Source organism: Lacerta agilis, chromosome 6 (assembly GCF_009819535.1).
Source record: "Lacerta agilis isolate rLacAgi1 chromosome 6, rLacAgi1.pri, whole genome shotgun sequence".
Taxonomy (NCBI): domain Eukaryota; kingdom Metazoa; phylum Chordata; class Lepidosauria; order Squamata; family Lacertidae; genus Lacerta; species Lacerta agilis.
The window spans coordinates 91,865,489-91,884,279 of record NC_046317.1 but is presented as its reverse complement, the minus strand read 5'-3'; the positions used below and the strand labels follow the sequence as shown (position 1 = coordinate 91,884,279).

Genomic DNA, 18,791 nt, shown 5'->3' with positions numbered 1-18,791 from the left:
TTCGCAGTATAAAAATAAAAAAATGAGAACACAAAACAAAATCAAACTGATCACCCCACCCCACCCCCCAAAAAACCACATTTTTTTTTATAAAAAAACATAGGACATTAATAAGTTGAATGCCTGGGAGAAGAGGGATATTTTTTAATGAAAGTGCCAAGCGAGTCTCCCTGGGGAGAGCATCCCACAAATGGGGAGCCAGTGCAGAAAAGGCCCCTTCATATTACTGCCCTCCGGACTTCTTGTGGAGGAGGCAGACAAAGAAAGGCCTCTGATGAATATTGCAGGGTTCAAGTCGAACCCACCTGAAGATGCTGGCGATTAAACCTGGGACCTTATGCATGCCAGGTGGGGGCTCCCCCAATGAGTTGCTTGGGCCCATGCCCATGTCCCACATAGTGCACTGTATTGGCAAAGTAAACTATGGCCTTTAAACTGTGTGTGTGTGTGTTTGTCAGGAGATAATTCCTCTTGTTTGTTAATTGTTACGGAAATTACGGGGGGGGGGTGTCACCTAAGCAAAGTCTCCTCCCGAGTAAACTCATTGGGGTACGGAGTGATGCCCTTAAGGAAACCCATCTCTCTGCCATGATCCAGTAGGCGAGAGACCAAGTACACAGGGAAATGCCTCAGCAGGTAATCTCTGGGTGCTCCAGGAAGCCACTGGGCTAATATCCCTCAACCGGAATCCCATTGTTCTCTCCCAGGTCAAGGTATCCTTGCCAATACTTAACACCCATTCACATTGGCTCAGGGCTATCTCCCTGATATTGCTCTGTTTCCCCCATGTTAATCTTGTTTTTCCTATATGTTAATCATGTATAACCCTCTCCTTTCGTGATGTAGTGATGATGTTTCCAAACTGTATTCTGGGATATGGTAGGATTTTTTAAAAGTTCTTGTAACGCTGCTCTCGGGGTGCAGTTTTACTGTAACCTATTGCGCAATAATAAACCCTGTCTTGTCCTTGCTCCAGTGGCTGGACTTCTTTTATTTAACTCCGCAGAAACCAGTGGGCTTATCCCCAAGGGCCAGGTGCCTGGACAGTTCCACACCTGGGATTTCCCCTTACATTACTATGTTACGTATTTGTGTGTTTTTATATCCTAAAACACCCTGTGATCCTCGGGTGAAGGGTGATATTGAAACTTAATAAATAATACGTCCCCAAGGCTCCTGTTTTTTTTTCATGGCTCCGATGGCCCACTATACTGAACGTGGTTTAATTCCCATAGTTGCCACCTCCACCTGCTCTCCCACGACAAGAGTCTCGTTTCTTTTGCATTTTTTAAAATAAGACGCTGAGAATAAAGGGATTCCCCCAGCTGCAATGCCACCTAGAATGGCAGTTCCCAGGTTTGCAGGGTTAGGGTGAATGCTTGGACCCCCACTTCTAATTCCTGGATCCAGCACAGATTCTAATGCTGGCCAGCCTGGAAATCACCTGGGAAACGAGCTATTAAGAAAGAAACAGGGAAGGTAATGAGCCATTAGGAAAGCCAGAGAGATGGAACTTTGTGCCAGATGCAAAAAGGAAGGGGCCCTTCCTCAACTCAAGAGTTCACTTGGAAGACAAAGGAGAGTTTGAATTAGAGTTTCAGAGTTGGCTGTGACTGTGACCTGGCGAGGACAGGGAAGGCTGCAGACTGTAAAACGCCATGGTTGGAACCTCTGGAACCACGATTTAAATCACTAGTCAGTAAGGCTCAGGGTGGATTTAAATTTTAAAAATCCAATTTTTAAAAAAATTTAAATCGGATTTTTAAAAAATTAAATAGGATTTTTTTTTTATTTAAATCCACCCCGAGCCTTACTGACTAGTGATTTAAATCGTGATTTAAATCAGTTTGATTTAAATCAAATCCACCCTGTCTGGAACCTTGCACCACTCAGAGATTAGGGTGGCGTGTTGTGTTAACTTTTAAATCCTATGTGCATTTTTACAGTATTTATTTATTCCTCCAGGATAGCACAGAGCAGTTGATATGGACAGTTTGTTTATTACTTTATAATCCCACCTTTTCTCCAAGGAGCTCAAGACGATGTATATGTTTGCTGTTGCTCCCGGTTTTATCCTCACTGCAACAACCCTGCGAGGTAGGTTCGGTTGAACGGCAGTGACTGGCCCAAGGTCACCCAGTGAGCTTTATGGCCAAGTGGGGATTTGAATCTGGGTCTGTCCAGGGTCCTAGTCCAACCCTCTCATCAATGTACCACCATTGGCTCTCCCAGGCTCAGTGGGCTTTGTGGGGCCAACAAGGGATAGGCCAGCTTACAATAAAGAACTAAGACATCTGCAGGGTTGGTGTCAAGCTGCCTTTGCCAACCTGGTGCCCACCAGATGTTTTGGACTGCCAGAACTGGGAGTTGCTGTCCAAAACATTTGGAGGGTACTAGCTTGGCAGAGGCTGGTCACTTGATTGAGACAGGCATGGTCAAAGTTTTGGATTCTCAGTCCAGATTTTGTTTGGAGTACGGTGTGGAGCGGGTGGCTCTCCCCTTGCTGCCAGCACACTCCTGGGTCCACAGCTGAAGCCTGGCGTTTTTAGACTCCATTCTGATAGGTCTCGTCGTACTTCTGGCCGCCGCCGCCACCGCTGCAAGAGTCCAGCCTGCCCACTAGGGCTGTGATGAGCGCCTGGAGCGTGGAAGCTCTCCTCCGGCTCACTTCAAGCACCCCGTGATGGTCGACACTCTCTTTCACGCTGTAGTCCTTTGTCACCTTGTTGGTGATCAGCGAGATACCAAACACCCGCAAGCCACAGTGCCTGGCCACAACGACTTCTGCTGCCGTGCTCATCCCTAAAAGGAAGCGGGACGCAATCTCGTAAGCTTGGTGCAGGACTTCACAGCAAATTACACCTCTGCATAACAAAAGTTTAGCTCGGGAGTTGTCAGCCTGGTGCCACTGGCCCCCTCGGCAAAGGCTTCAGACTCGGAACTTTCTTTTTTTTTTTTTTAAGGAAATATTTAGCTCTCTTACAAAGAAACATATGAAGCCAAATGCCCAGGTACATGTCTAAGCGATTCTTGTGAAATGAGCCAGCCTGGATGCTCCCGCCTATCAGTGATTTTAGCCAATGAGTGAAGTCAGAGCTGTGATTGATTGTTAAGCGAGTTGTTTGGACACCGGGCAATAAAAATCCCTGAGGTCCTATAGAGCTTCTGGTTTCTCCCCCCCCCCTTTCAGGGCATCTTACTTTCTAGCAGTCCTTGGAATCTCTAGTTTGCCCTCTCTTTGCCCCCTAGCAACCCAGATGCATCTTTCCTGTGGTGCATTTGTCTGAGATCAGGTACTCTCTAGAATTTTTATTTTTGCAAATACAGGCATCCCTGCCTCCCAGTTATGCGGGTGGTTATGTTCCAGGAGCCAAGCAAGGGAAGGCCAATCCAGGGGCGTCGCTGGGGAGGGGCGGTAGGGGTGGTACGCCCCCAGTGACAGGGTGACAAGCGGCGGCCCCTCCCACCACTTCCACGCGCCGCCGCTCCCTCCGTCACCCGGGAGCAGCAGCGCATGGCCCGCCTCCAGCCAGTGGCGAAAAAAGCCGCTGAAAGAGGGGGCTTTCCCCCTTTCAGCGGCTTTTTTCGCCGCTCCGCTCCCTGCCCGCTGTGCTCAGGGAGCGGAGCCCAGGGGGGAAAGGACAGGGGCAGGCCAGCGAGGGGAATGACACCACCCTCGCTGGCCCAACCCCTCTCCTTTCCCCGGGACGGCTCCGCTCACGGAGCAGAGTGGGAGAGGGGCGGGCCAACTGGCCCAGGCGGAGGCGTCGTTCCGTGCGCATGCGTCATGACGTCATGCGCACAGAGCGACGCCCCGCCCCATGGGTGCCGCTTGGCTTGCCGCCCCCGGCAGCCCAGCGGCTAGCTACGCGTCTGGGCCAATCTATGTCATAAATGCAGTTGCATGCAAGTGGGATTCACATAGTGTGTGTGTGGGGGGGAGTAACCTGTAGAATTAAACAATGAGTGCAGGCACTTGCTAAAGAATTCCCCCTCCATGGCAACCACAAAGTAATAAAACTTTGCAACCAAATCAGTGCTGCAAACAAGATGCTTAAAGCCATAGGCAGGCTTTGCCAACCTGGTGCTCTCCAGAGGTGTTGGCCTACAGCTCTGGCTGGCGCTGATGGGAGTTGTAGTCCAAAACATCTGGAGGGTACTGGGTTGGCAAAGGCTGGCCATAGGGAAGAAGGCAATCTAGCAGGTGTAGAACAAGGCCAAGGGTTACCGGACGCAAAGAGACGCAGCTTCCTTCCAGTTCTTACCCACAGCATCTGCCCCCAGCACGTGAAGGAGTCGGGCCTCTGCGATAGATTCGAAATTGGGGCCCCCGACCATGCAGTACACCCCCTCTTTGATGAAAGAGCTGTAGCCAAGGCGCCGGGCTGTGTCCATGGCCAAAGTGCGGATCTGGCTGTCGTATGCATCCGAAAGAGCAGGGAAGCGAGGTCCAAACCTGGAGAAAGAATGGGGTGCTCTGAGCAGGGAGGAAAACTGGCATGGTGCCAGATGCCAGGGCCAAACAGACCACCTGAACCTGAACACAGTTTAGCAGACTTTGCAGTCCAACAAGAGGTGCTGAGAGGCTTATGTAGAAGCATATTTACAGCAGTTTATTCAGCATTATTCAGGACAGACAATTCATGGCATCTTTCCTTCGTATTCACAAAGAGACAGTGAGAAAAACAAAAGCTATACACAACGGAAGTTCCCAGCAGTCTGTACTGGTGTGTAGCAGACACGTGACACATGTAAAGGTTTCATGCCTGCAGCTTAAGGGGGAAAGGAATTACAATAATGTGAAGCAGAGCTGGTGAGAGGTGTGGCCTGGGAAGAGGGAATGTGATTTGGGTAGTCCTGAGAGCCAGAAAGAGACTATCCGCAACCCCATGCTCATGCATGCTCATGCACAGAGCTCCTCTGCATGGAGCTGGAGGACTCCTGGCCTGGTGCTGGCCTGGCACTCACCTCTCCTCATTGGGCCCCAGCAAGGGGTTTAGCCCGGCCAAGCCCAGCAAGTTGATGTGGTCCCGAATAATCATGAGGTCCCCGACGCTGTACGAATCAGCCAAGGCCCCTGCCGCGTTGGTCACCAGCAGCGTCTCGGCGCCCAAGAGTTTGAGAACGCGGATCGGGAACGTGACCTGGCAGAGAGAGCAGAGCGGAGGGACGTTTACTACATCAGCTGTGGGGTGGGTGGGTGTCCCTTCTCTCCATACGAGGGTGAGAAGAGCCTGGCAGCTGGATCAGGCCTGCGGCCCATTTAGTCCGGTCTCCCGCTCCCACGGCGACAAGGCAGGCATCCGAATTATTCCAAAAAATTATTCCAAAAAAAAAATATTCCAAAAATATAAAACAGGAATAGACGAAGGCTATTGAGGGCTCCTGGCCAGGGTGCCAATGTTCCACCTCCGCAGCTGGAGGCAGCAATGCTTCTGAATCCCAGTTTCAAGAAACCACAGGACGGGAGAGTTGCTTGAATTCTGGATGCTCGACTACCAGCTGGCACTTCTGCCCCCAACTGTGGGGACGGAGCATAGCCATTTTGGCTGGTAGCTGTCAATAGCCCTCTCCTCCTTAAAGCCGACCAAGTTGGTGCCCATCACTTGAGTTAGAGTTTGGGCACAGCAGCCCTTTGCCCTACCTTCCAAAGAGGGTAGCCCTCGTACATGTGGAAGCGCCCCTTCATGCAGACGCACGGCTTGCCCTGCAGCTCCCCAAAGAGAAGCTGCCCGTCGTGGCCCGACACTGTGGAGAGAGAAAGAGAGCAGAAAGAGAAATGTTAACATGCCCCAAATGTCCTTGGAGGCGCCTTCTCCCAATCGTGAGGTCCACCTAGGAGGTCCACCAGGAGCAGAACTGAGACTCACATCTTGGCGATGGCTAGAGATCCTCAACAAGAAAAAGAGATCCCACACACTTCATGCAACGAAGCCATTGTTTATTAAACCAGTGGATCCCAAACTTCGTTGGGCCAGCTCCCCCTTGGTTCCATAAACTCATCCCCAAGGCCCCCTGCCATTTATTCAGCATTGTTCAGAATAGTGGTTTGCATGAACAACTCAGGAAGACATTAAAGGTAAAGGGACCCCTGACCATTAGTTCCAGTCGCGGATGACTCTGGGGTTGCGGTGCTCATCTTGCTCTATAGGCCGAGGGAGCTGGTGTTTGTCCGCATACAGCTTCCAGGTCATGTGGCCAGCATGACTAAACCTCTTCTGGCGAACCAGAGCAGCGGACGGAAACACCCTTTACCTTCCCGCCGGAGCGGTACCTATTTCTCTTCTTGCACTTTGATGTGCTTTCAAACTGCTAGGTGGGCAGGAGCAGGGACCGAACAACGGGAGCTCACCCCGTCGCGGGGATTCGAACCGCCGACCTTCCGATCGGCAAGCCCTAGGCTCAGTGGTTTAGACCACAGCGCCACCCGCGTCCAGGCCAGGAAGACAATAATGCAACAGAATTCAAAACAACAATTAATTGCACATTTATTCAAAGCCCATTGGAAACATAGTGCGAAGGGTTCAGCGGAAGAGCAGAAAATGCCAGGTTGAATTCCCGGTGTTTCCCGGATGGGCTGGGAATGCTAACACCTTGGAGTGCAAGGGCTTGTTCACAATTTTGCTTGACCCAAATTTCAATTGTTTTGTGCACCAATTAATTCCTCCAGGTCTGAGAGAGTTCCGTATTGTTCTGTGCCTATGCTTTGCAAAAATCCAAACTGACCCACTGAATTGGATCGTCTTAGATGCGTGGAAAATCCTAAGAAAGATTTGCTTAACCGAGCTTCAATCCAGTGGGTTAGATCAGGTTTTCACAAGGCACAGCTGTGGAATGACAACGAAAGCTCTTGGACCTGCGTGAATTCATCAATGCACAATATAATCCTAGGTTCCTAACATAATGTCAGAGTCCCTGCTCTCTCTCTCTCTCTCTCTCTCTCTCCACACACACACCCTCCAGTTACCTACACAGCTTTTACACTACCAGGTAGGAAAATTCACATGCGCTCTGCCATGCATCATCATAAAAGTGCCGATGTGTCCATTTCGCCACGAGGGGGTAGCCAGAGATCGCTATTTTTAACTCACAGGTAGATCCTTGCTATGGTGGGTTTCCCATTCACATGCGAGGCTTGAGAAATGCAAAGCGGGATTTTAGCACCCTGGGTGAAAATGCCCTCAAGCTAAGCTGACAGCCAACCCGGCCCCAAAACATAGAGCTGCTCTCTTGTTGCCATTTTCTATTTCATGCACCATCGTTTCCGGCCGGCCAGCGAGGAAGCAGACCCCAGGGCCCAGGATGGTGTGAAAAGACCCTGGGAGGAATTGTAGGGCAGCGGCACGCAGCAAAGAGAGTCCTCCATACCTGTGCTGTGCGGGAAGTTGGGGATGTCCATGTATTTGAAAGACTCTGGGTTCTTCAAGCTGTCAGCGAGGGGTCCCAGTCCAGAGCCACAGATGATGGCAATTCTGGGACGCTGCCTGGTACGAGCCAGGAGCCAGTCTGCCGTCTCTCTGCAGAGCTCAAAGCTGGAAAGAGAGATTGAAAAACAACAGCAGCAAAGTTGAATCAGAATCATAGAATTGCAGGGTTGGAAGGGACCCTGAGGGTCATCTAGCCCAACCCCAGAGGTAGGGATGGTCAGCTGTGGAATCTGTTGCCAACGGGTAAGGAAAAGGCCAAAGCCAATTGGTAGAGCATTTATCATCATACCGCATGTCCATTTTAAATTATAAAATCATTAATATTACTTATTGTCCAGTCATAATGTCTTTACAAGTATTTTTGTGACCGGTAGTTTTCAATGGAAACAGTTCACCCTTACAGTCCATTGCCACCAAAAATGTTCAGAAACAAAATGATGGACACACACTTGTTGCTAAAAGCACCTTCAGATATCAAAGCGGATAGATTTTTTTATCGTTGAAATCCAATCATTTAGCCTATAGCACCAAACAAATAGGCAAATGCACATCGTACAAGACTTACCAGGATGCCAAAGAATTCCTAATGTGGGTTTTTGTAGGACGCAGAATTTGGCAGCCACCAAGGGACAAGATCCAATTGGAAATTACAAATGTGGACGCCTTCACGTGTTGCGATTAAAGTTTAGAAACCACAGAGATTGTCCACTAGGTGGATAATAGGAACTTTATGTCTAGAGATCTTCCACCAGCTATAATTCTGCTTGTGGTATTTAGGTGCCCATGTGCAAAACTGTATGTTGGCCAGAATACCAGAAGTCACTCAAAGTGAGGATTACAAAACAAAAGTTACAGATTTGCAATGACATTTTTGGGATGCTATAAGCATTTAAAAAAAATAAATCATCAATCTTACTTTCAATTTTTCTTTTTTCCTTTTGAAGTTGAAAGTTTTCATACAAGACCTTATAAAGGGATATCTTTAATAAAGGGTTGTTGCTCACACAGTGAGAGACCTTCTGGAGACACACTTTAAACACCATGTCTCCTGGGGATTTAAATGCTAAAGCGGGTGCACATGCAATATTTGATTTTCTATTGCAGCACCCACACGATGCCACCCCTCACCAAGATGCTGTCACATATTATTTCCCCATTTAATCTGGATTTGTATTCCCAGAGAAAATATGGTAAGATATATATATATAGTGGGAAAAGTAAATTTTAGCAGCCAATGTGATCGCATTTTCAAGAGGTCAGTACCCTGTGGACACCTGGGGGTATGTGTGCATGCATAAGTAGCACTAAAAATCCCAATAAGTATGGAAGAGTTTATAGAGAGGCGAAGAAGAAGAGTTTGGATTTGATATCCCGCTTTTCACTACCTGAAGGAGTCTCAAAGCGGCTCACATTCTCCTTTCCCTTCCTCCTCCACAACAAACACTCTGTGAGGTGAGAGGGGCTGAGAGACTTCAGAGAAGTGTGACTAGCCCAAGGTCACCCAGCAGCTGCATGTGGATGAGGGGACACGCGAACCCGGTTCACCAGATTATGAGTCTACCGCTCTTAACCACTACACCACACTGGCTCTCTCCCTGTTTGTGCTTACCTGAAGTTTTCGGTTGGTTGCATGCTGGGCTGCAGATGAACGCAGACTCTAAAGAGAAGGTGGAGATCTGGGCTGGAGAGCTTTTCCTCAGGACACCTGACCACAACCTCCCCCCACTGCTTCTAAAGCCCAGCAAGGCAGCTTTTTATATGCACAAAGAGAGCTTTGTTCCCCCCTGGGGGGTTGGCCATTGGCTGCAAAGCTGCAGAGTGGAAGCTGGAAGGGAAGGCGTGGAACTTTCCCCCTTGGGGCATTCCTTCACAGAACCCACCCAAGCCCTTATCTCCTCTTTGGGATGCAGCCAGGACGTCCCGTGGGCCCAAGGCAGACTGGAGGTCCTATGATAAACCCATGATGGGGGGAATTAGCTACCCTGTCTTGTATCCTGCAGAAGAATCCATTGTGTTGCACCCCTTTCCCACTAATGCTATGATGGGGGCACCAGCAAGGTGTTGTAAAAAAAAACACCTGCCTTTATTCCCTTATGGGGTACACAAGAGCCCTTGCAAAGTCCTTTGCAGGTTCTCCATTGGTAGGAGTAAAAAACAGGGGCCAACCAGAGAAAATTGAGAAGCAAAGCAGCTAGTAAGCTTGATCTTTATTGAAGCTGTTGCAACAACGGTGTTTTCAGGGAAAAGAAAACCCAGAACAATGCAGGCATGCTCTTATAAAGACATTTCAAAATCCCTCCTGGAGTCTAGCCCATGCCCAGAAACATCAATCACGGAAGAGGTGTAACCCAAGCTCATCACCCAGATGCATCACACCTACACCACACAAAAAGGCGTTATCTGATGCCTCTTCTCAGTAGCCTGGCCATTCCTTTGAGATGGTAATCTTCTTTAATCCCTCACCCCTCCCTCCTTGCAGAGACCCATTTGGTAAACATTTTGGTCATTTTGAGAGTCAAAATGGTGTGAGGCCTATCTGTCTCAGACATGTGGCCTGTTTTTTTGGAAAATTAATAACAATTTTTATATACCGGTGTGTGTGTGTGTGTGTGTGTGTGTGTGTGTATATATATATGTGTATATATGTATATGTATATGTATATATATATATATATATATATATATATATATGAGAATTGTAAATTCTTACAACAAAGGTTGTTGTTGTAAGCGCAAAATATGGTCTGAAGCTCAACATCAAAAAAACTAAGATCATGGCCACTGGTCCCATCACCTCCTGGCAAATAGAAGGGGAAGAAATGGAGGCAGTGAGAGATTTCACTTTCTTGGGTTCCATGATCACTGCAGATGGTGACAGCAGTCATGAAATTAGAAGACGCCTGCTTCTTGGGAGAAAAGCAATGACAAACCTAGACAGCATCTTAAAAAGCAAAGACATCACCTTGCCGACAAAGGTCCGTATAGTTCAAGCTATGGTTTTCCCAGTAGTGATGTATGGAAGTGAGAGCTGGACCATCAAGAAGGCTGATCGCCGAAGAATTGATGCTTTTGAATTATGGTGCTGGAGGAGACTCTTGAGAGTCCCATGGACTGCAAGAAGATCAAACCTATCCATTCTTAAGGAAATCGGCCCTGAGTGCTTACTAGAAGGACAGATCCTGAAGTTGAGGCTCCAGTACTTTGGCCACCTCATGAGAAGAGAAGACTCCCTAGAAAAGACCCTGATGTTGGGAAAGATGGAGGGCACAAGGAGAAGGGGACGACAGAGGATGAGATGGTTGGACAGTGTTATCGAAGCTACTAACATGAGTTTGGCCCAACTGCGGGAGGCAGTGAAGGATAGGCGTGCCTGGCGTGCTCTGGTCCATGGGGTCACGAAGAGTCGGACACGACTGAACGACTGAACAACAACAACACAACAAAGGTAAAAAAGCTAAAGGACCCCTGGACGGTTAAGTCCATTCAAAGGCGACTATGGGGTTGCAGCGCTCATCTTGCTTTCAGGCCAAGGGAGCTGGCATTTGTCCACAGACAGCTCTCCGGGTCAAGTGGCCAGCATGACTAAACCGCTTCTGGTGCAACGGGACGCCGTGACGGAAACCAGGGCGCACGGAAATGCCGTTTACCTTCCTGCTGCAGTGGTGCCTATTTATCTACTTGCACTTTGACGTGCTTTAGAACTGCTAGGTTGACAGGAGCTGGGACCGAGCAATGGGAGGTCACAGGGATTCGAACCGCTGACCTTCCGATTGGCAAGCCCAAGAGGCTCAGTGGTTTAGTGCCACCCGCATCCTGGGGACACCAGCACACTCATAGCAAAGTCATACCTTTTTCAGCCATGGGCCAGTCCACCGTCCCTCAGACCATCTGGTGGGCCGGACTATATTTTTTTGGGGGGGGGGGAATGAATGAATTTGTATGCCCCACAAATAACCCAGAGATGCATTTTAAATAAAAGGACACATTCTATTCATGTAAAAACACCAGGCAGGCCCCACAAATAACCCAGAGATGCATTTTAAATAAAAGGACACATTCTACTCATGTAAAAACACGCTGATTCCCTGACCGTCTGTGGGCTGGATTGAGAAGGCGATTGGGCCGCATCTGACCCACGGGCCTTAAGTTGCCTACTCCTGACTCGGATGAAGAAATTGAGCGGATGCTCATCAGATTTGCAGATGACACCAAACTGGGAGGCATAGCTAATGCCATATTCTTTTTATGGTGAGACTGGCATGTTTGTCAAGCAAAAGACTGTTGCAACCACCTATATGACACCTGCGCACACGTGCAAATAAATTCACATTGATGCATAGCAGGCAGCTTCTGTGCCAGCTTTTAAATGCCTGCAGAAAACTTTTATGTTGCACCTGACCTACATAGGAAATTCAGAGTGCACCTCCCCCACAATGGTCCATTGATGTTTGTTTTTAATTTATTTTTGCTTTTAACTTTTTATGCTGTTGCTGTTTTCTTTTATACTGTCGTAAACCGCTGTATTACCGGTATGTTTTTACGATACAGTGGTACCTCTGGTTACGTACTTAATTCGTTCCGGAGGTCCATTCTTAACCTGAAATCGTTCTTAACCTGAAGCACCACTTTAGCTAATGGGACCTCCTGCTGCTGCTGCGCCGCCAGAGCACGATTTCTGTTCCCATCCTGAAGCAAAGTTCTTAACCTGAAGCATTATTTCTGGGTTAGCGGAGTATATAACCTGAAGCGTATGTAACCTGAAGCGTCTGTAACCACAGGTACCATTGTACTGCTGTAGATAAATATATTCACGAATAATTAAATGTATACATAAATGTGATGTAGCAGCTAAAAAAGCCAATGCAATTCTGGGCTGCATCAATAGGAGTATAGCGTCTAGATCAAGGGAAGTAATAGTACCACTGTATTCCGCTCTGGTCAGACCTCACCTGGAATACCGTGTCCAGTTCTGGGCACCACAGTTCAAGAAGGATACTGACAAGCTGGAACGTGTCCAGAGTAGGGCAACCAAAATGGTCAAAGGCCTGGAAACGATGCCTTATGAAGAACGGCTTAGGGAGCTGGGTATGTGTAGCTTGGAGAAGAGAAGGTTAAGGGGTGATATGATAGCCATGTTCAAATATATCAAAGGATGTCATCTAGAGGAGGGAGAAAGGTTGTTTTCTGCTGCTCCAGAGAAGTGGACACGGGGCAATGGATTCAAACTACAAGAAAGAAGATTCCACCTAAACATTAGGAAGAACTTCCTGACAGTAAGAGCTGTCCGACAGTGGAATTTGCTGCCAAGGAGTGTGGTGGAGTCTCTTTCTTTGGAGGTCTTTAAGCGGAGGCTCGACAGCCATCTGTCAGGAATGTTTTGATGGTGTTTCCTGCTTGGCAGGGGGTTGGACTGGATGGCCCTTGAGGTCTTTTCCAGCTCTATGATTCTATGAAATAAACAGATCTGAATTCTGAGTTTGGGGGCAACGATATTGCACCGCTGCTTATATCTGAAGGGCAGCAGGTTGGCTAAGGCTGGACTAGAAACTTGGTGCTTCTCATTACGGAAAGGAAGTTCCTCTCGCTACGGCATGCCTCTCCTTTCCGCCAAGGCAGCAACAACCATCAGGGGATAGTCATGTGCTGGTTTAAGAAGCTCCTTGTGATTCAGCTTTCCTGTGCTGGAGATGGTGGCTATCACATGGGTTCGTAAGCTGCTGGTGGTGAAGTGCCTGTTTTGCTCACAGGAGAAGATCCCCTGGCAAATGATCACCACACAAATGATCTCCAGGAGCAGTCCCGGATGAACCTCTCGCCGTGGAGACTCTGCAGGGCTGCTGCCGGTGTGAGTAAAGGCAGGACTATGTTTGGATGGACCGATGAGGAGCTCAGAAAACCAGGCTGCTTTCTGCCGTTGCCTGCTCCTGACTTATAGATGCTCAGAATTGTACAGTTCAAAGGTACCCAAAGGGTCTTCCAGACCAACGCCCTGAAATGCAGGAATTGCAGGGAAAGAATCCCTGGCAGATGACCGTCCAATCACTGTTTGTTGTGGTTGTTGCTTAGTCGTGTCCAACTCTTTGTCACCCCATGGACCAGAGCACGCCAGGCACTCCTGTCTTCCACTGCCTCCTGCAGTTTGGTCAGACTCATGTTGGTAGCTTTGAGGACACTGTCCAACCATCTCGTCCTCTGTTGTCCCCTTCTCCTTGTGCCCTCCATCTTTTCCAACATCAGGGTATTTTCTAGGGAGTCTTCTCTTCTCATGAGGTGGCCAAAGTCTTGGAGCCTCAGCTTCAGGTTCTGTCCGTCCAGTGAGCACTCAAGGCTCATTTCTTTAAGGATGGGATAAGTTTGATCTTTTTGCAGTCCATGGGACTCTCAAGAGTCTCCTCCAGCACCATAATTCAAAAGCATCAATTCTTCGGCGATCAGCCTTCTTTATGGTCCAGCTCTCACTTCCATACATTACTACTGGGAAAACCATAGCTTGAACTATACGGACCTTTGTCGGCAAAGTGATGTCTCTGCTTTTTAAGATGCTGTCTAGGTTTGTCATTGCTTTCCTCCCAAGAAGCAGGCGTCTTCTAATTTCGTGACTGCTGTCACCATCTGCAGTGATCATGGAACCCAAGAAAGTGAAATCTCTCACTGCCTCCATTTCTTCCCCTTCTATTTGCCAGGAGGTGATGGGACCAGTGGCCATGATCTTAGTTTTTTTGATGTTGAGCTTCAGACCATATTTTGCGCTCTCCTCTTTCACCTTCATTAAAAGGTTATTTAATTCCTCCCCACTTTCTGCCATCAAAGTTGTGTCATCAGCATATCTGAGGTTGTTGATATTTCTTCCGGCAATCTTAATTCCGGCTCGGGATTCATCCAGTCCAGCCTTTCGCATGATGAATTCTGCATATAAGTTAAATAAGCAGGGAGACAATATACAGCCTTTTCGTACTCCTTCCCCAATTTTGAACCAATCAGTTATTCCATATCCAGTTCTAACTGTAGCTTCTTGTCCCACATAGAGATTTCTCAGGAGACAAATGATTTTGGGCTGCTCTCCCCTCCCACCACTCTGCCGCTGGGGGCAGGTTGGCCAGCGCCCCCTCCATTTTGGCGCCCTAGGCAACTGCCTAGTTCGCCTAAATGGACGCGCCGGCCCTGCCTGGGTGGCAGAGTGGAGGAGGGACGTGGTACAGCTTGACAGTGGAGTCTACGGTGGGAGGGAAGGCCCTTTGCTTCATGAATTCCCGCTGTTCCACAGGGCAGAACTCGTGCCAATGGATTCAAATCATAAGACGGGCGATTCCGACCCAAAAATCAGGAAGAACTCCCTGGTGCTAAGAGCTGTTTGATAGTGGAACGGTCTCCCAGGGAAGGTGTTAGAGACTCTCCTTTCTTGGGGGGGCTATTCAACAGAGGTTGGAGCGGGCCATCTGTCGGGGATTCTTCACCTGTGATCCCTACATTGCAGCAGGGAATCGGGCTTGATGACCCTTTCCGACCCTGCAGGGATTCTGTGATTCCTTCCCAATGTCCGGAGACAGGCAGTTCCTCGGCAGGCCCAGCAGAGGGGGCCATGAAACAAGAACAGGGACCAGGGAAGCCTTGAAGACATGAGCCTGGAGCCGAGGATCATCGGCTGCTGCAACCTGGCAGGACCCTGAAAATGCCTCCTTTTTACTTGCCAAGTTTCTACCTGGAGCAGCTAAGAAGGAGCCAGGGAGGGAACAGGTGGCCTTTGTCTCTGACAGTGAGGTCCTCTGTAGAAATAAACCACCCCTCTCAGATGCTTCCAGAACTCTGTCCAGGACATCACCCCTGTCTCCAGGACTCCGCCACCAAAATGATTCGCCTCTGCTCTTGCTCAGAGACGATATTCATTTATTTATCGCCTTTATTCTATACCGCCCTGTATCTTCCCGGAGCTTGATTCTCCTCCTCCTCATTTCACCTCCGCAAACAACCACCCTGCGAGGTAGGTTAGGCTGAGAGTGAGTGTTGTTGTTCAGTTGTTCAGTCGTGTCCGACTCTTCGTGACCCCATGGACCAGAGCACGCCAGGCACGCCTGTCTTCCACTGCCTCTCGCAGTTTGGCCAAACTCATGTTGGTAGCTTCGAGAACACTGTCCAACCATCTCATCCTCTGTCGTCCCCTTCTCCTTGTGCCCTCCATCTTTCCCAACATCAGGGTCTTTTCCAGGGAGTCTTCTCTTCTCATGAGGTGGCCAAAGTACTGGAGCCTCAGCTTCAGGATCTGCCCTTCCAGTGAGCACTCAGGGCTGATTTCTTTAAGAATGGATAGGTCTGATCTTCTTGCAGTCCATGGGACTCTCAAGAGTCTCCTCCAGCACCATAATTCAAAAGCATCAATTCTTCGGCGATCAGCCTTCTTTATGGTCCAGCTCTCACTTCCGTACATTACTACTGGGAAAACCATATCTTTAACTATACGGACCTTTGCTGGCAAGGTGATGTCTTTGCTTTTTAAGATGCTGTCTAGGTTTGTCATTGCTTTTCTCCAAAGAAAGCAAGAGTGAGTGAGTGACTGGTCCCCAAAGTCACCTAGTGAGCTTCATGGCTGAGCGGGGATTCGAACCCAGGTCTCCCAGGTCATGGCCCGACACTCTAACCACTACACCACACTGTTACCTCTCCTTAAATCCTTTCGCTGGCTGCATCCACAGGGCAGTTTATTCTGTTTTCATGACATTCCCCCTGTTACTTTCTGCATTATTGTTGACCTTCCAGGTGACGCAAAAGCCGCTTCCTGAAACGAAGCGAGCAAGTTTGCATTCGCACAACACAAATTGTCCAAAATTTGTTGACCATTGCTGTTTTTCTCCTGCAAAAGATGCACATGGAATATTGGCATCTCACAGAATCATAGTACTGTAGAAGGAGACGGGATCCCCAAGCGCCATCACAGGGAATCACAGGTAAATAATAAACTCTTAGCATCAGAAAGTTCTGTCTTACATTTAGCCAAAATCTCCTTTCTTATCATCTTAGTTATCCTCCTGTCCAGTAGGAAAATTGTGATGGTGATGATGATGATGATTATTATTATTTTAGTGTCAAACCCCACACCCACTTTCCTTTTTTGGGGGGTGGACCAACCAGATTCCTCTGGGAGGAGTCCTCTCCTGCAATTGGTAATTCAGAAGTATACTGGTAATCCAACTGTGGTTGGATCTGGGTTCGAGAACACTGAATTCTAACCGAACCACTTCATGGTGACCCCTCTAGATTAACCATTAAACAAAATAAGCCTGTGTTTAAGGCATCAAGGGAAGAGGGGGCGGAACCACATAAATTTCCCATTGCTGGATTTTTAACATTAATTTTCACAAATGGCTCAGCTGAGCGTTCATTTTCTTTCTTGAAGCTTATTTTAAAATGCCAACAGTTAGCCGCCCTGAGCCCGGGTTTCTGAACTGGGAAGGGCGGGGTATAAATAATTTATTTATTTATATAAATTATTATATAAATAAATAAATTATCATTATCATTATCATTATTTTTATTAACAGAACAACCATACAACAAGGCAGGCAGGCTGTCTTATCTCGTCCATGGTAAAGGTAAAGGACCCCTGGATGGCTAAATCCAGTCAAAGGTGACTATGGGATTGCGGTGCTCATCTCGCTTAGGGAACTAGCGTTTATCCACAGACAGCTTTCTGGGTCATGTGGCCAGCAGGACTAAACAGCTACTGGTGCACGGAGGACTGTGACAAGTGCCAGGGCACATGGAAACGCCGTTTAGAATCCTAGAATCCTAGAATCCTAGAGTTGGAAGAGACCCCAAGGGCCATCCAGTCCAACCCCCTGCCAAGCAGGAAACACCATCAAAGCATTCCTGACAGATGGTTGTCAAGCCTCCGCTTAAAGACCTCCAAAGAAGGAGACTCCACCACACTCCTTGGCAGCAAATCCCACTGTCAAACAGCTCTTACAGTCAGGAAGTTCTTCCTAATGTTTAGGTGGAATCTTTTTACCTTCCTGCCACACTGGTACCTATTTATTTACTTGCACTGGCGTGCTTTTGAACTGCTAGGTTGACAGGAGCTGGGACAGAGCAACGGGAGCTCACCCCGTCCCAGGATTCGAACCGCCAACCTTCCGATCAACAAGCCCAAGAGGCTCAGCGGTTTAGACCACAGCGCCACCCGCACCCCTTCTTGCCTAAGTATAGAAGTATAGAAGCAGTTATGCAAAATTAGTTTTGAGGACTTTGCAATTAGAAAAAGTAGGAGGAAAATTTTCAAATGCAAATAAAGTGGAAGCATACACATATAAACATTGTCTTCTGTCTTACTGTACGCTTTGTTCCATTTCGAAAAACACAATTCTATTTGACGGTTTATGATTGTTTATATTTTGAATGAGATATATATGCGGGTACCAAAATCTTTTAAGTGTTTAGGGCCTCTCAAGGTCTTAACCTGGGCATGTCTATGCATGATCTCCAACCAGCCACCCCAATCTTGATGTCTGAATCCATCCCATGTCCAACTCTCTGGGAGACCCCCTCTCCCTCCAAAATCAGATGCTCCACTTCCTCCAGCTAGAGAGAGGCTCTGCCCTGGGCCTTCCAGGATGAAAACCCAGATGCCACCCTCCTTAGCTGCTGCTTGCTGGCTTGTGCTCAGCCCCACACTGGCTGCTGTGGACCTGAGCCAATTTGTTCCCAGGCTCCATCCCAGACTCTTGTAGCCATGTTGGTCTGCCGTAGTCAAAAAAAAATAAAAAATAAAAATCCTTCCAGTAGCACCTTAGAGACCAACTAAGTTTGTTCTTGGTATGAGCTTTCGTGTGCATGCACACGTCTTCAGATACATGCACACAAAAGCTCATACCAAGAACAAACTTAGTTGGTTGTGGCGGTTCGCTCAACCTGCACAGGTCCCCCAGACGTTTAACGGTCCGTTGATACCTGTACTCACCACTTTATTAATTAACCGCTGCCACCAACCAGTCTGTCTGGTATTTACTTCACTCAGTTCAGTCAAGGAGAATATTGGAACAAAACTGTTTTATTTGAAGTTTGGTACATAAGCATGTGGTTTCTGGATAAACAGTACTTTCTTGGTTGTGTTCTTGTTAACAACAGTGCCCAACGATTTCTCCCACCCCTGTTCCTACTCCTTCCCTTGCCACCCTTCTTCCAACCTCTCAATACCCACAACAAGCCCCCTAGTTAAAGACAAAGGACAAGCCTAAAGACAAGCCCCAAAAGACTAAAGACCAAAGACTAAAGAACCAAAAGACTAAAGAACCCCCTTCCTTCCCCGGGAGGGGTTTATATAGCCCACATAACTCCGCCCCCTAAAGGTTCTTACTGGTTTTTCCTTTTAACTCC

General features: G+C 48.1%; 1 protein-coding gene across 1 annotated transcript; it reads right to left on the bottom strand.

The window, feature by feature from the left end:
* Positions 1-2,156: 2,156 nt before the first annotated feature.
* On the bottom strand, positions 2,157-9,143 carry LOC117047826 (purine nucleoside phosphorylase-like). Its single transcript, XM_033151052.1, has 6 exons — positions 9,037-9,143; positions 7,369-7,532; positions 5,645-5,748; positions 4,969-5,144; positions 4,266-4,456; positions 2,157-2,802 (listed from the first exon to the last, which is right to left on the bottom strand). The coding sequence occupies exons 1-6, from the start codon at positions 9,057-9,059 to the stop codon at positions 2,546-2,548; spliced, it is 915 nt and encodes a 304-aa protein (XP_033006943.1). The 5' UTR covers positions 9,060-9,143; the 3' UTR covers positions 2,157-2,545.
* Between the last annotated feature and the right edge of the window lie 9,648 nt (positions 9,144-18,791).

Excerpts from the sequence above, each read along its gene's own strand:
- LOC117047826 (XM_033151052.1), bottom strand. The coding sequence starts at position 9,059 with ATGCAACCAACCGAAAACTTCAG. Across the intron at positions 7,533-9,036 it reads CAACCAACCGAAAACTTCAG|CTTTGAGCTCTGCAGAGAGA; the intron begins GTAAGCACAAAC and ends CTCTCTTTCCAG. Across the intron at positions 2,803-4,265 it reads GCTGGGGGCAGATGCTGTGG|GGATGAGCACGGCAGCAGAA; the intron begins GTAAGAACTGGA and ends GCTTCCTTTTAG.